Source organism: Phalacrocorax carbo, chromosome 2, assembly GCF_963921805.1.
Source record: "Phalacrocorax carbo chromosome 2, bPhaCar2.1, whole genome shotgun sequence".
NCBI lineage: Eukaryota > Metazoa > Chordata > Aves > Suliformes > Phalacrocoracidae > Phalacrocorax > Phalacrocorax carbo.
In genome coordinates, this window is record NC_087514.1 from 146,736,741 (window position 1) to 146,752,415 (window position 15,675).

At 37.2% G+C, this 15,675-nt stretch overlaps 1 protein-coding gene across 2 annotated transcripts in view; it reads left to right on the forward strand.

Moving 5' to 3' along the window:
- The window catches only part of PLXDC2 (plexin domain containing 2), a 278,546-nt gene that overhangs the window by 145,904 nt on the left and 116,967 nt on the right, over positions 1–15,675 (forward strand). For both annotated transcript variants that reach the window (XM_064444755.1, XM_064444756.1), the window contains 2 exons: positions 1,899–2,045; positions 6,810–6,879. In XM_064444755.1, the coding sequence (XP_064300825.1) occupies positions 1,899–2,045; positions 6,810–6,879 (217 nt within the window). The remainder of the gene's footprint in view (positions 1–1,898; positions 2,046–6,809; positions 6,880–15,675) is intronic.

The following is a 15,675-nucleotide window of genomic DNA, read 5'->3' on the forward strand; positions in this document are numbered from 1 at the left end:
CTGGAATAGCTTTAATAGTTATGAAAAACTGGAAATGCAAAAACTCTGTACAGTTTTAACTATAGTTTAAGCATTGCATGCTAATCTAAAGCAAGTTATTTTGGTAATTATTTCCTCTTTGTCTCAGAGCTCTTTTCTTGAGACTTTGTGATGCCTTAAATGTAATTTTTAATTTCTATGGAAATTCTGTCAGAATGATAAATTAGACTGGGAAAATATATCTTTGTTGTCAAAACCATTTGATTTGCTGTACCTCCTTTGTATAAATGACAGTAATAACTGTTTCTGTTGACCATTAAAGAAGAAAATAATTTGGTACGGTTAGCTTTTGTCATCTTCCTGACAGTATAGTTTTAATTATGTTTACTGGTGTGACTAACCTAGAGCAGCTGAAGTTGTTAGAAGTTGCTTCAATAGTGTCACTGAGAAGATACAGAAGATGTCAAGGAGAAAATAACCTGATTATATCTGCAACAGCTTAAATAAGATGCACCAGTAATGGTGTTAATGTAGGATGAAACCTAGCTGAAACAGGATTTAAGTCCAATGTATTTAACCTAGAACATGAATAGTTTCATCTAGAAGTATATCTTCAGCTCAGGACCACATCAGTAGGAATGGGTTGTGTATGTCACGGGGAGGAGGGTGTGACAGGTCTGATGGCAGCATGGCGTGATGTGAGGGTGGTCCCATGCTGCTTGCTGTGTGTAGGAAGTGCTGCAGGAGATGAACTTCTCTGTCACCGGGGGGTAATTCTAAATTCTAATCCCAAACTGTTGTAACCATGAAATAACGAGTTAAGGAAGACTGGGAATCTGGGATGTGTTTTCTCTCTCACCTCAGATCATGCACTTTTTTTCTTTCTTTCACTGTCTTAGATATCTTTTGGGAAAGTACTGACCTTGACAGAAATTTTGGAATTTCCTACAGTTAGGTTTTTAAACCTTTACTAAACTTTGCATAATAAGATTTCAAAATCTTACTTTTTTATGTACTAAATGTATATGATTTTAAGTGTTAACTGATGGCAGTGAGGTTCAGTGGCATACAGAGTATTTTGAGTATTGGAGCCTCAGCTTTGTCATTGAAATAAGCAGACATTGCCAAGACTTTGGCAATTGCCTTCTCAACCATGCACTTGATTGTGGAATTGGATATCTGCAAGTTGCAGGATTTGGTGGACCACTAACACAATATCCCATGGCACATGTAGGGCTAACGTATTTTACCTCTGAATTTGCTGTGACGTGAGCATGACAGCAACTACTGTCATTTTAAAGACCATGAGAACTAGGAAGCTTTCTTCTACAAATATATATGTATTTGTCTCTCTCTGAGTAGCAAATGTACAGTAAAACAATCTGTTGGAGATGTAAAATGAAATAGCATAGTAAGCCGATTGCTATTGGGATTTTTTGAATGTTCTTATAAAGGGTATTCTACTAAGTTATGTTTAGAAATGTTAAAAAATACTTTTTTTTTTTTTAAGATGTTAGCTGTGAGTACTGCTTATCGCTTTGTTGGAGCACGGCCATTGTTACAGGAGCTGACTGGCCATCTTGTCTTGAAAGGCATCAAACATTTTGCCATAGATTTCACTGATGTGGTTACAGGAACAGTATGATTGGGATTTGGGGATAGTGAACATTATAATCATAATATAAGATGATTGCATGAAGTAACTGCCTTGCTGACTGTTTCTGGTTAAGAGCAGAGCTGTCTTCTGCAACACATCTGCAATTTGTACTTTTTTCTTCATTGTTGACTTGCAATGTAGTCTTTTCTGCTGCTTCCATGAGCAACAGAACTCAGTATTTCAAGGGTGAGTTTTATATAATGGTAGGTTCATCTTCCATTCTAATCTGTATTTGCTGTGATTTTTATTTCCCCCGTTTCAGGAGGATACAGATCATAATTATTATACTTCAAGGACGTATGGCCCATATGATTCTACCAGCCGGGATTTGTGGGTCAATATAGACCAAATGGAGAAAGACAAAGTAAAGATTCATGGGATCCTTTCCAATACCCATCGGCAAGCAGCAGTAAGTTATTATACCTTTTTCTTTGACTGACATGGATATTTTTCACTGGGACCAACACAGTAGTATTACTAAGTATTGTGATTAGTGTTGAAAGAGCATTATTTCTGAATTCTAGTTAAGCTCTGAAACTCTGCACAGTGTTACTATGATATTCCAAGTTGCCTTTTTGTACCTGCTACAACAGTCCTTCAGAGATGCCTTTACAGATATATTTAAAATTCACCTCTGTTTCTAGGGATCACAAACTATCAAACAATAAAATAGTTGTGTTGCTGAAGTTGGAAGGAACTTTACCGTTGACTTCAATAGCAACAGAACTGGGTTCAAGATTAAGTTCCTGAGGTTTAAGTCTCCCATGGATTATACCTGTGTTTGCACTTCCATTTTGTACAAGGTGTCACACTTCTTTTGGGAGAACTGATAAAACTCATGAGAATGTGATCCCATCTATCACTTCTGTTACTACATGACAATTTCAGGGGCTCAACACATAAATATCAGAGTGTAAATACCAGTCTTGTTTAACTTATTGTAATCATGCTGCCTGGTAAAATGGGTATGAAAATAATGGGCTTACATGCTTAGCAGTGAAATTCGATGTTACATGATTTATAGATTGTATTCTCAGATCTGATCTGTGGCTGGAAATGGCATACATAGAAAAGCCAGTATTAACACAAATTAAATACAGAAAATTACAACTCAGAATTGTGGTTCATGAGATTCTTGTTTCATCCATTTGCCAACTCAGCTCAAACAAAAAGTCCTTGGGTTTTGCCAGTTTAAAAACAAAATCGAGTTAATGCCTTATTTAAAAGTTGTAGGGTTATTAAAGATACAGTTGTGTTTAACAGATTTAAAGCTGAGAGAAAAGCCAAGCTGAATTCATCTTTTCTCCCCGTTTATCTGTTATCTCCCTGGCACCAGCCAGGTGACTGGCTCAGAGGAATGTAAGAGGCAGCGAGAAGAAATACTGTGGTATTTAGCTCAGAACACAATGGGGTGATAAATCCACTACAGGTGACTAACAGAGAGTCCAATATATAAAAAACTTTCCTCATAGCCAAAATGACTGTAGGGAGTCAGGGATAATGCAAATGCAGAGGGTTCAGGCAGCTGTGTATATTTGAGGTAGATCTGATAAAACAGTGTATCAGCTATTTTCTTAAGAAAAATTGTTTCTAATGAGAAAAAAACCTCAAGGGCACCTAAAAGTGAGAACCTGTATTGTCTCCCTTGCCTTCTTCATCTGGGATCCTGGTGCTCTGTGTTGAGGGAGAGAATGGAAACATGCAAAAAAATGTAATAAAGAAATTAAAATACCTATATAAGGTAAAACGTCTTTCCCTAATGAAAGTAATTTATGAGGCTTGGGACCTAAACATTAGTGAAATTCCTTTGAGAAATTTTAACCTTTTGTTTAATAATTAGTGAAGATGACACCCTTCCAGAGCTTTGTTCTAAGCACTTCTGTTTCCAGTTGGATCCCTGAGATTATACACCTAAAAATGTCAATTCCAAAGGGGACATTTTGTTGAAGTTTTGAACCAGAGGTTAAACTTGAAACAATGCTTTTGGTCTGGGTTTGGGATCAGTGTGGAGGACCATTCAGCATGGCAGAGGGGAGACTGACAGAATAAGGGCTTCAACAGTTTCGCCCCAAAGGCTTTTCTGCTGAATGTCAGATGCCCAGTTTGCCTTTCTGCCAGTTGTGGCAGAAGGCTGTGGTCCCAGTTTAGCACACTGATATCCACCTCCTTTCATACTTACTCAAATATCTTGGACTGTGAACTCAAGTGGCTGCAGCCCTGTCTAAATGCTGTTTTAAAGACTACTTTTTCAAAGATTTATGTCCCCGCTGAAGGATGAAAAAGTATCAGTGAGTCATCCTGTAAGGCTTTATATCTTATTTATGGGCGTATAATTGATTTCTTGTATGTGTCCAAGCAAGCAACACCCATGTGTACTACACAACGGGGTTATTCAAATAAGAGATGTGTTCTCTATAATGTATAACAACTGTAGAGTCATATATTCTGAGTAGATCATACATAACTACCCAGCAATCTCTTCCCTTCTCTTCCACAGAGATAAATTTCACCATTACTCTTTTTAAAAGGGCAATTTGAACATTTTTCTGTGACTTGGTGACTTATGTGGTGATCATTTCTAAAGATTATTCTCCAATTTGACAGTAGAACAAGGAGTTAAATTACCATATGCTAAGTATTAACGAATTTTTCTAATAGGGATTCTTTGAATGCTAACAATTTTACACTGAATTCCTTCATTTGGAGGTATTTAATCCTAGGAGTTCCCGAAAGCTGCCAGCTGGTTTTGCTTCTATCGGAAAAAGTAATAGAGGCAGGATCCATTAGATGGTTTGGCTCTATAAACAGCATAGTCATTGTTTGGGGAAATCAATGCACAAATATTAATGGAACAATTAAAACATCTAGCGCTACTGAATTTATGTCACTAATAGTGATTTTTTTTTTCAGTACATTGCCACCATCATCTTAATGTGTAATAAAATTTTAGGTGTGGCTTTGATGCTCAGTGTGTTTAGATTAGCTATCTAACAGTTGATTACTCAAACTCTGAACTAGATACAGGATCACCTCATACTTGTGAAACTCAATTCTCTTTCCTGTCAGTCCATTCTACCGTTTATGTATGGAGAAAATACTTTATTCCAGTGGGTTGAAAATCCTGATATTCTTTCTGAAAAATGGCATGTGCTTCCTAGCAGCAAAAGTAAAAACACATTTATGTCTAGGGGCTGTTACAATATTACTTTAAAACATTCCTTAAATTTTGTTGGTTCTTTATTACAGTATTACGTTAAACAATTGCCTATATTAAACTTTTTTACATTTTCAGAATTTAAGGCATCACTTTTTGATTGAAGTTAATAGGAGATCTGTATCTGGCTTGAGTTGTGAAAGGATCAAACATCTTTATTGCAAACATCTTTATGCTAATTATAGGCATTTAGAAGACTTAATGGGGCACAGTTGTCTTTCGAGCACTTTAATGCTTATTGTGTTATTCAGAAAGTTAATGCTAATAGGTAAAAAGAACAATGCTGTATAAAGGAAAGAGGGAAGGTTTGGTCAGAAAATTGAAGTTTAAGTGTTTTGTAGAGCAAGAACATAATTTAAATGAGCATACATAAATATAGCACACACCTCAGCAGTGAAAACTTTAGAACATGGAAAAAATCACTTAAGTTAATTTATGAGCTATCTTTTGCATATGCCATTTTGATTAGAAATGTTCAGTTATATATCCATATTTATATATATATACAGAAAAGGTCATTAGAACCTACTCAGTCCAATTAACACAATGCAAATGGATTTTGCATTCTAATTAAAAACAAACCAAAAAAGTGCTAATAAATCCTGTCAAAATTCTGTCTTCCACTTAAGTGGAAAGAAAATCTAATTTAAAGTTACTGTAAATCTTCAGCTGTTAATTTCATGCTAAATAATTCTTTAAACACTTCTGTTGGATGTAAATAATTTTTTCCTGAGAGAACAAATACTCAGATATAATCTGAAAATAATAAACCTAGGATAGAAATAATGGTAGGAAAAATAAAGACAAAATGTGCTCCCCCCCCTTTTTTTTTTCTTTTTTAAAATGTACGAACTGTTGCCCTTTCTTAAGTGGAGACATCAGAAGTTAGGGTTGAGGGACAGTCACCCACAAACCATCTTCACAGCAATTTTTATTGTAGTATTCCTCCTAAATAACAATAATAATGGGCTGCATATGCAGTTCCTATTTGGACTTTGGGCCATTGTGGAAGTGATGGGGGTTTTATGAGGTATTACATTTAAACAGTGAAAAGACCTTACTGGGATTTCAGCACTCCTTTCTGTCACGACTACTGATCTGTTCAGACTGTAACCAGGTAGCGCATTGAGTGATGGTTATGGGTGGCCACAATAATCAATGAGCTTTGGGAAAGGAGTGGAATAGATGGGAGAGAGCCATAGGCAGAGAGGGGAAAATAGTTTGGATTTGAAGGTGCTCTATGGAGAGCTTTCATGAGGAGAAGAGTCTGTTCTTGAAATTACAGTTCTCTGCTATGAATTCAGCTGATAGAGGATAGTAACCTTGTAGGCTGACTGGGGGAAAAGATTTTTCTTCCTTTTTTATTTTGCAGTAAGTACCTTAAGTAGAGTTTGTTAGTTCTGTTGAATATCTCTTTATAAATCATTTCAGCTTGTAGTTAACAGTGTAGACAGGTGTGGGAAATGGTGTCACATGGGTTTGATGGAAGAATTGCCTTCCAGTGACCAGCTCAGGGAGAGCACTTGAATCTGAAGGAGCATTTGGCAGAGGAGCAAACCACCCACAGCCAGGGGAGTGGGCATCATGTAAAATTTAGATATTGCTAAGGCCTTAAATATTGATGGTGCCTTTTAAGAAAGAGGTGAAATAAACTCTTTTTTTATGGAAAAACTCTACAAATATTTATAATTCTCTCATAAGAATGAAATTAATAATGTCTGATTTTTTTTTTTAATTTTCTAAAGTCTTCAATTATGAAGATCTACTGCTATCAGGTGTTTAAGTGCTGCACAGAATTGTTTCCAGTTAGCCATTGAAAATTCCAAATTAAGAATAGCAAGGCCCCAGTGAAAAATAAAAAGCAATGAAACAGATGTTTGAAGTGGAGGACTGTTCATTTTGTTTTCTCTTACATTTCTTCACAATATCGATTTTATTTTCTGGTGTTGTTGCTTTCAGAGAGTGAATCTGTCCTTCGATTTTCCATTTTATGGCCATTTTCTACGTGAAATTACTGTGGCAACTGGGGGTAAGTGGCTTTCTAACCATTTACTTTGAGTAATATGAGAAGAGTTTCTTGCAGCTATTTAAAATACCTTTTTTCCCCCCTTATATAACAAGAGATAAACTGCAGCATTTATTTATGAAATTTTGCTTTTCACGAAAAGAAAATTACAAAATATCAGTATGATGAAAACCCTCCAGCTGCTCAAGTTGACCTGTTACAAAACCCTCTCAATGTAAGACTTTACAGCATTAATAATTTTCTATTTAGGTTATTTCCTCCAGAAATCTTTTGTGTGTCTGTCTGGAGCAGTTGCACTTGTGGAGGTATTGCTGGAGCCAAAACAAGGAGGGAAATTTAGGTTTTGTCTGCATGAGGGCAAAGGATTTATTTTCCAAAGAAGTGCTGCTTGAAGTACGTAACTTGCCACCTGTAAGACAAACCCTTGTAGTGCATTGCCTTGGTCTAGTATGGTGTCTGCAACAGTACTATGGTGTTCCTCTCCTCGTTCTGTGGGGTAAGATGGAAGGCATGGCACAGCTTGAGCTCCTGGTCGTGTAGCTCTGGGCACCACTGATGGCTCGTGATTATGGTTCTCCCTCCTACCGCTGCTGGCTGTTGCTTGTACCCGCATTGTGCACTAGGAACAGCCACTGACCCCTCTGCTCCCTTCCTGCTTCACCTCCTTGAAAGACAAAGAGGACAGTAGAGGAAAATGAAATGTTGTGGAAGGCAACAAATGAGAAAGAGGAAGAGGAGGAGTAATGGCCAAAAAATGAGACAGGGAGGCAGAGGGTGGCATCACAGAGAGTATACCCACAGCATTCTCTGGTCCTTGAACGCGTCCAGCAAATTCATGGACTCTGGCTGGTGGTGTTCTGCCTAGAGGTGTGACAGGACAAGCAAACAGAAAGAGAGGTCACCATCACCAGGACCAATCCTACCATGACCCTGGTCAAGCTTTCTCCTTTTCTATCTTCTCTAGAATCTAGGAGATCTATAAGAAGTTCATCACCTCTTCTATGGGTGGCCAGCTCACCAGGATCAGGGGATGCCCATGTCGTACTGGAGCTCTGAATGAGGAGTGTATGACTAAAAGATTAGGGAATAATTGCAGCCAGTGTTTCAACAAAAATAGGAGCTGGAACAGAGGTTTCTGTTGTGCTCTGTGTCAGTATCTTTAATTCTGCTACCACAGCAGAAGAATACAAGAGATGGACAGAGGTGAATAAAGGCTGATATTAAGCAGTTGATTTGCAGTCAGAATGGTAAAAAAAAGGATGCAGAATTGTGGGGTGACTTCAGTACCAATGTTTTCTCTTCTTGATCAGCAATGACATTTTGATGCTGATCTGGATCAGGTGAGCCATGAACTACTGACTGGGATTTTGAGACTTGTCTGATTTCCATTCTGCTTTGCTTTTAGCCTCATTTTGGTGCTTAGTCATCAATGCCTAGTTCTGTTCCTCTTATTAGAGGAGTTGCCTTTGATGGGGTGCCAAAATCAAGTGCATGATCTGTGTAGCATGAAAGAATGGGGTGGGATGGATCCTGCGCAGCTGAAACAGCAGCAGCGGGGTCAGTGTTCGTTCTGTACTGCTGAACTTGGTTCCTCAAGACTTCACAAAGTTTACTCTCCAAGTAATTATTCTTGTGTGGTCACTCTGAAGCCCTGAATTTTTACCACTGCTGTCATTAATATGCTGCTGTCATCGGTCCCCTCCATCTGCCCCCAAAGACATAGAAGTAAAGAAGCTCCCAAGGAGAACTGTGTAGTAGTAATTTGTGAAGGAAAAAGTTTTTCTTTTGGACTGGAGAATTTGGGGGATTAGGATGTTTGGGGTTTTCTTTTTTTTAAAAAAGCATGTAAGCATATAAGAATCACTGCATTTCTGCAGCACACTTCTGTTGCTATTGGCAATGAACAATTCAATGGAACACTGAATGATAATTCTGCTTTTTTTTTGTTCCACTTTTAATAAGTAATATTGCTGTGAATAGGTCAATGGATTATTGTCAAGCTAAATAGGACTTTAACATCAGTCCTTTTACTATAGGCCACTGACATTAACACAGAGATACTTCTGTCTTTCATGTTATGTTCCCGTGATTTTCAACCTCAAAATTAAACAATTTAAAAGTCTAAATTAAGCAATTTAACTTTTAATTACTTAATCGTTGCTTCTAATAAGCAATTTTAATTTTAATTAAAAACTTCTAATTAAGCAATTTAAAAATTGAGCAATTTAAAGTCAATAATAACTTTAAAAATATTATCTTGATAAAGCCTAGTAAGTGTAAGTCATCCTGTCAGTTCAGGACAGGATGAAACCTTTTCTACAACGTTAAGATTCCTGAAACTATTTAGTGGGAGAAGATCTATTTCTCTCCTAACTCTCTGATAAATGTTTTTCTTTGATTATATTTGCAAATTTTGTTACCATAAGTCAGTGGTGGTGCAGTGTGGCTTATAGCCTAGCAACAAAGGGTAAAGACAGGTTCCAAGTGCTTTTTATATTGTATAGTCTACTATTTCTTAGTAACCAAGATTTTACAATGGCTTTACTCTTATCAGGGATATGAAACACCTCCAGAAGTTATTCTTAGATCAAAAGAATGACAGAGTTAATGTGTACTGGGGTCCCACATGACAGATGTCCACTTTCTGGTCAGCAGAGTATTATTGATTATCCTAATGACAACACTTCAAACTGTGGTTTTTTTTTACCTCCAAATCGTAAATTAAATAACCTTGTTAAAAAGAAAGTTGAGGACAGTGGCACATTAAATCCCTGTCACAATAAAAATATCTACCGAAATGGTGTCTGCCATTCTTCATGGAGGTTGTATTGTGCAATAGTAGGGTTTCCAAGTTATTTAATATTACTTTGAAATTGCTGAGGTGTAAAGCTCAACTTTTTCTTCAGTTTAAATAATATTTATTTCCTTTTCCAAATGTTTTTGCTGAGCTGATTTTGTTTGACTAAGGAAACGAAGAACAGGGAGTGAAAATAACTAATTTGAGGGCGTTATTCACTGTTGTCCTTAGCTTGTATTTGACAGGACTATTTGGTTCATAACTAGGAGGTAAGACAGCTTACAGTATTATTATAATAATTAATAATTTGTGGTTCTTTGGGATATGGGCATCTACCTCCCCACATTTCTTTAGAGAGCATTTCTAAAGCAACCTCTGCAGAGCTCACAAAGCTTTATTAATAGTCGATAACACAAAAAGAAGCTGAGTTTTGTTTTTTGTGAAGCTTTTTAAAGTTTGTGTTCTACAGGCCACAAGTGCATTTATTTCTGTAATAAACCACTTGTGAGTTAGTGAGTCATGTTTTGAATGTCAGGGAGCTAAGCTCATGAGGTCTGTTTTGTTGCTTGTCACTGATATCCCCAACAGAGCTCAGTGGCTGTGGAGGTGGGGAAACCCTCTGTGCTGCAGGCGGTAACACAGCCCTTCTCGCAGGAGTCCTTGAAGCTCTGTGGCTCCACATCCCATTCAACATGGAGCAGTGCTTCATACTTGGGTGTATTAATTTTCCATGCTCATGGTAGTAAGTCCCTCTTGTTTATTCTCTGTAGGTTTTTTTTTTCATTTATCAGTCTGTGTTTTCTAGTGCAGCCTTGTATCAGATACTGTAAATTATTTAGGGATTTTTTCTCTTGTATGGCATCTCTCACTGATGTTACATTTCTCTATGGTATAGCTATGTCTGTAGCAGCATTGCAGAGGAGGGTGGTAGCTAACCCAGATTATTACGGATTTTCATTAAACCTTATATTTTTGCCTGAGATTAATAAAAATTTTAATTTCTCTTTTGGAATTTCTCCTGATAGCTTGAATGATCAGAGGTTACGAGGCGTCTTAAGTAGTTTCAGTTTCTGTTCTTTCCATGGAATAACTGAATATTATTGTATACAACCTGTAAATCAAGAACTTGTAAAAGAACCAAACTACTTAGGAACATAAAATATATTTGACTTTCACATTTAACTATAGTTATTTGGAAGCAGCAAGGAAAACAGCAAATTAAAAATAGTTCTGTATTATCATATACTGGGAAAACAATATTTTGGTGATGGAATTTTGCTTTAGAATTACACTATCAAGCAAATAGTTAAGCAGTTGTTCATAAAAGAATAGCTTAGGTCTGTCAGATTTTATTGGACAGTGCAGAAAACTTAGCATGGATACACTTCTGGTATTTTTTAAGGAATAATTAAAGTATCTGTCTACTAATATCTCTCTTTTTTTTTTAACATGTATTTTGTTTGAAGACTTTTTGAGGTAAATTTTTCTCTATTTCAATAACAATCATATTTTTATAGGCAGTGTAATATATAAATATTGCAAGGTGAATTCAGAGGCAGATCTCAAACTGACATAAGTTTACAGTGTTTTGAGGTAATGGTTTTTGCTGTTGCCTTTTGAACTAGGATGAGTTCAACAACAATCTTCCTGGTACTTGTTTGATTATACTCTATCATCCTCATGAAGATTGTAATTAGCCTATGCAGTCTTCCTGAATTTACCCTTTGGCAATCAAGATTGAGTTTTCTTTTTTTATCTAGAGTTATAGAAAAGAATGTATTGTTTTATCAGTCATATCTATATTAAACACTCTTCAATTTTAGTTATTACTATCCATGTTGTACCTACCTTTCCCATATTGTGTGCCTGAAATGATAGCTGCTGTAGTTAGCATTGAGTACGCTGGTAGAGTTTTCAGAGATAACAATGCCATCCAAATGTGGCTAAGAGCTTCCACTATAGATAAATCTGGCCGTATCCAGTCATTGTATGGGGCTGACAACAGAAAATTTTGAGGATTTGTGCAAAATGTGGCTTTACAAGACATCCCAGCTGAACAGCATTGAAGTCAGAGGCCAAAAACTTCTTGCTTGACTCATGCTGGACTCACACCCAAATTGTAGGTTTCTGGGTGGAAGCCTGAGATTAAGGTTTTTACAGAGATTAATGCTATCCTGGCTCTTGCTCTAGTATATCTTATATACACACGGTGGTGGCAACAGAATGAGAAACTCCATCCCTGTAGGCACGGGTAACTTATGGTGGCATAGAGGCCTGGAAAGATTTCAGCAGCCTTTGTGTAGGAAACTTCAATAGGAAACTAAGTTGTGGAAACCAGTAGTGTATCACGCTAGCGTGAGTCCTGATATAAGGAACAAACCGGAGCTGAGCCCTTTGTCCTTCCAGCCACTATCACTTTGCTGCAGCCCCAGTCTGTCTGACCCCATTCAGGTCATGAACTCCAAAACAGTCATGCTGAATATCTGTTCCCTGGGGCTAAGATGAGATTTCTTCTATCCTCTGTCCTCCCCTAGTTTTGTCTGTAGCAGGAAGCATGCAATGGCGGAAATTACAGTGAATACATAGAAAAGGTGTTTAGAATACGACCGAAGTATTTGTACAGGTGAAAATAAAGCAAAAGTCTTCCTCAAATACACATGTAAAACTTGGGGTTAATTGGGGCTAATTCCTACTAAAGGCACCTGTAAGTATATGGTGGCAGTAACTTTCCTTCATTTGACAGTTTGTTTACTTCCCCTTAGCCCTTTTTTCCTGGCAAAGAAACATCTGGAAGTTCCAAAACTGAGTAGATGATCCTGCCGGTCAATATAACCTTTGATTTAGCTAGTCTTTCAAGAATTGTCATTAAAAAGAAAGCCATGTGTGCATCACTGAAAAATTTTAGAGTTTTCTGATAGCTAACTATCAGCTTGGGTTCTGCTGTGGGTTTTTTGAGGTTTTCAAAGCCTGTTTCTATTAAATTTTCTCCACCTCTAGTGAACATTTAGATTGATCCAGAAAATTCTGTCACGACTAGAATTTTCTGATATTGAGGTTGTTTGCTTTGAACCATCCGTTATGTTTTATTCCCAAAGCCAGTGACTGTGTTGCAAAACAGAAGTTGATGCAAGTATTAACATGCTGATTATGACTGTATACTTGATGTTTCACTAGCAAATTCATTTCAGTTAATTATGATATCATTACTGAAATGAAACTTTCAGATTTGAAAGAAACTGTTACTACTTGAACACCAGTCCCCAAAAGGTAAAGGTAATTACTTTCAGAAAACTAAAAATGGAAATTAGGTCTATGAGCTAAATCATTAAATCTCTGGTTAATTTTTCACTCGGTCGTAGCTCAGGCAAGTAACTACCAATTTCCAAGTCCAAAGGGAGAAAATAAGGTCTGAATCTAGGAGAAAAGAGATGAAGGGCAGTAGAAGTTTGAAACTTAGTTTGCTTTGGGACATGAACATGTAGACCCCAACTAGATGGACTGTACCAGGACAAGAGAATGCTGATTTTTAGGGAACAGGATGAGTTGAGAAGAAGGGGTTCACTGTTGGAGTTGCAGTGGTGTATTAAGGAGCTAGGAGGCCCATGAAGTAAATGAGCTGAAAGAAGTTTATACACTGAAAAGGTGGAGTGTAGCTGGATATGGTTTCAGTTGACCAGGAGCACTGGATTGTAGCAAGGAGATGGTATTATCCCAGAAAAGCTAGAGAGAAGAAAAAGTCCAGGAGAAATGGATGGAGAAATCAAGCTGGAGGTCACTACTATTAGGATAAGTAACAGCTGTTCAATAGATCAGCATTTTCAGTAGTAGCTCCCAGTGGGAAAGCTGTTGTACTGGTGTTGAGGAGCACAGATGAATGTCACAAGAGAAAAAAAGGTGTGAATGAAAACTTCAGTGTTACACCTATTCGGTTCTCTCTATATGCTATCATTCCAGTTATTATGTTGGAAATTAGTGCATTTCTGCAGGTATGTGAAAGTGGAAACAAGAATATTGTAGAAATGACAGAATCTTACAAAGCAAATAATTGTGGCAGACTTCCATATGGAAAAAAAAATAAAATCAGCATGCTTAATAGAGGTGAGTTACACTAGGAAAACCACAGAATTGTAGGGGGATAGATTATAAATCAAACACGGTAAGAGCAACCACCTGGTGACTTCTGGTAGGCAAAGGTCACTATCTACTACAGCAACCTCTGAACATGTCAGTAAGTGCCTGGACATCCCATGAAAGACACATCTTTATAAGCATAACTTAGAAAATGTATGCTATCAAGAAGTAAGAAGTAAAAAGTAACAGAGAAACAAGAGATTAGTACTTGGTGAAGGAAAGCAAAAGTGGACTGAATGACATGGTTATTGCTTTGTGAAAGCTTAGCTAATTCACCATAGGTTGATCACTGGTAGTGCTGGAAATGTGCAATGGAAGTGCACAGATTCTGAAATAACTCTGCTATGAGCTACAGGCATGTGTATAGCCTGCAGGCAAATTTACAAGTAAAACTAACAGATTACATACAATTCATAGAGCTGTGCCAACATCTATATCCATGTTTGTCAGCCTAAACTTACATGTAGTCAGTGGAGATGTAATCAATATAGTCAGCAGAGTACATGAATACTGAAGGCAGATGTTTAAAGTAGGTTGGATGTGTTGCATCCTGTGTCTAATTCTCCCTCTATGTCTATATGTGCATATATATATTGCTACAGAGTCTGGTGTGATCAGGTCATATATAGATGTTTACATTTTTAGACTTACAAAGCTGAGTTGACTATTGAGATGTTTTACCAGCTAACATGAAGATGGCTCCAGAAATGTCCACCTATCACATGCAATAACAAATGCACAAATACAAGTCAGGAAAAAGTGGAACTCAAAGGACTTAGAGTTGTTACAGAGGAAAAAACATTAATCAGGATTGTTCTGCATAGGTAGACATCTTGTATAAGAATTACAACAAGGAAAGCTTACAACTGCTAAACCAGTCAAAAGACAGCTAAATAGCATCTTGTAGGCAATGAAATCATAGCACTGAAAAAAAAAAAAAAATTTGGATGTTTGAAACAACCTGGAATGTCAAAGACGGCATGTATTGGCCAAATATAACCAAGGATATTAGAGGGCTGATGGGAGTGTATAGGGAGAACAGCAGTAGGAGCTAATAGAAATGTGCAATAGGTTTTGAAGCAAAGTAGGGATGAGCCTTTAAAAAGCAAGCCATGTATTACTTCACTGCTGTATCTTACCACTCAGAGACCTGGAAACATGACAGCCTGTCAGACACTTCTGCAGCAAGCAGTGGACCCAAAGCACTGACACGTTTCAGCAGAGTAGTAAGCTATTCCAGCCTGAGACACTTGAGGTAATGACTCCCAGTTGTCCTGTAGTGAGTTTCTGGCATTTATCTGAGCATGGAGGTTCAGTCACATATAGCCCTGCTGAAGTTGGAGCAAGCAGTAGAATTTGTAAAGGCTGTATTGAAATCTGGTGAGATAATATTTGATAAATCTTGTTTCGGTAGAGGAACATTCCTGAGCAGTGGACAGAGGAGTTATCTGAAATAATTCTTATAGTGGAGGTGCTGCCTAAGCATTTCTACCACTGTAATAATAGGAGTACTAGGCAAAGAAATGAAAAGGCACCCCAGTAATAAATACCACTGTGACAGAATTAAAGTTGGTAATTTTCTAAAATTGAAATCAAGAACTCTTTGTACGATTGTGTTACTTCCTAAGGTCAGACCATATGCTTAAAAATATTTGTACTCATTGAAAAAAGAGGTCTTTGTGTATATAAGATACACATAGCTTTTAGTCAAAACTGCAACTATTTTACCCACTATTGACCCAAGATAAAATCACAGACACTGAAGGCACTGAAATAAATTTTCCATTGAAACCTGTGCCGGTGAGCATTTGTGAAGTGCCTGAACATGGTTTCTAAACACTTGACTAGTCAGGACATCTGATTCAAAGCCA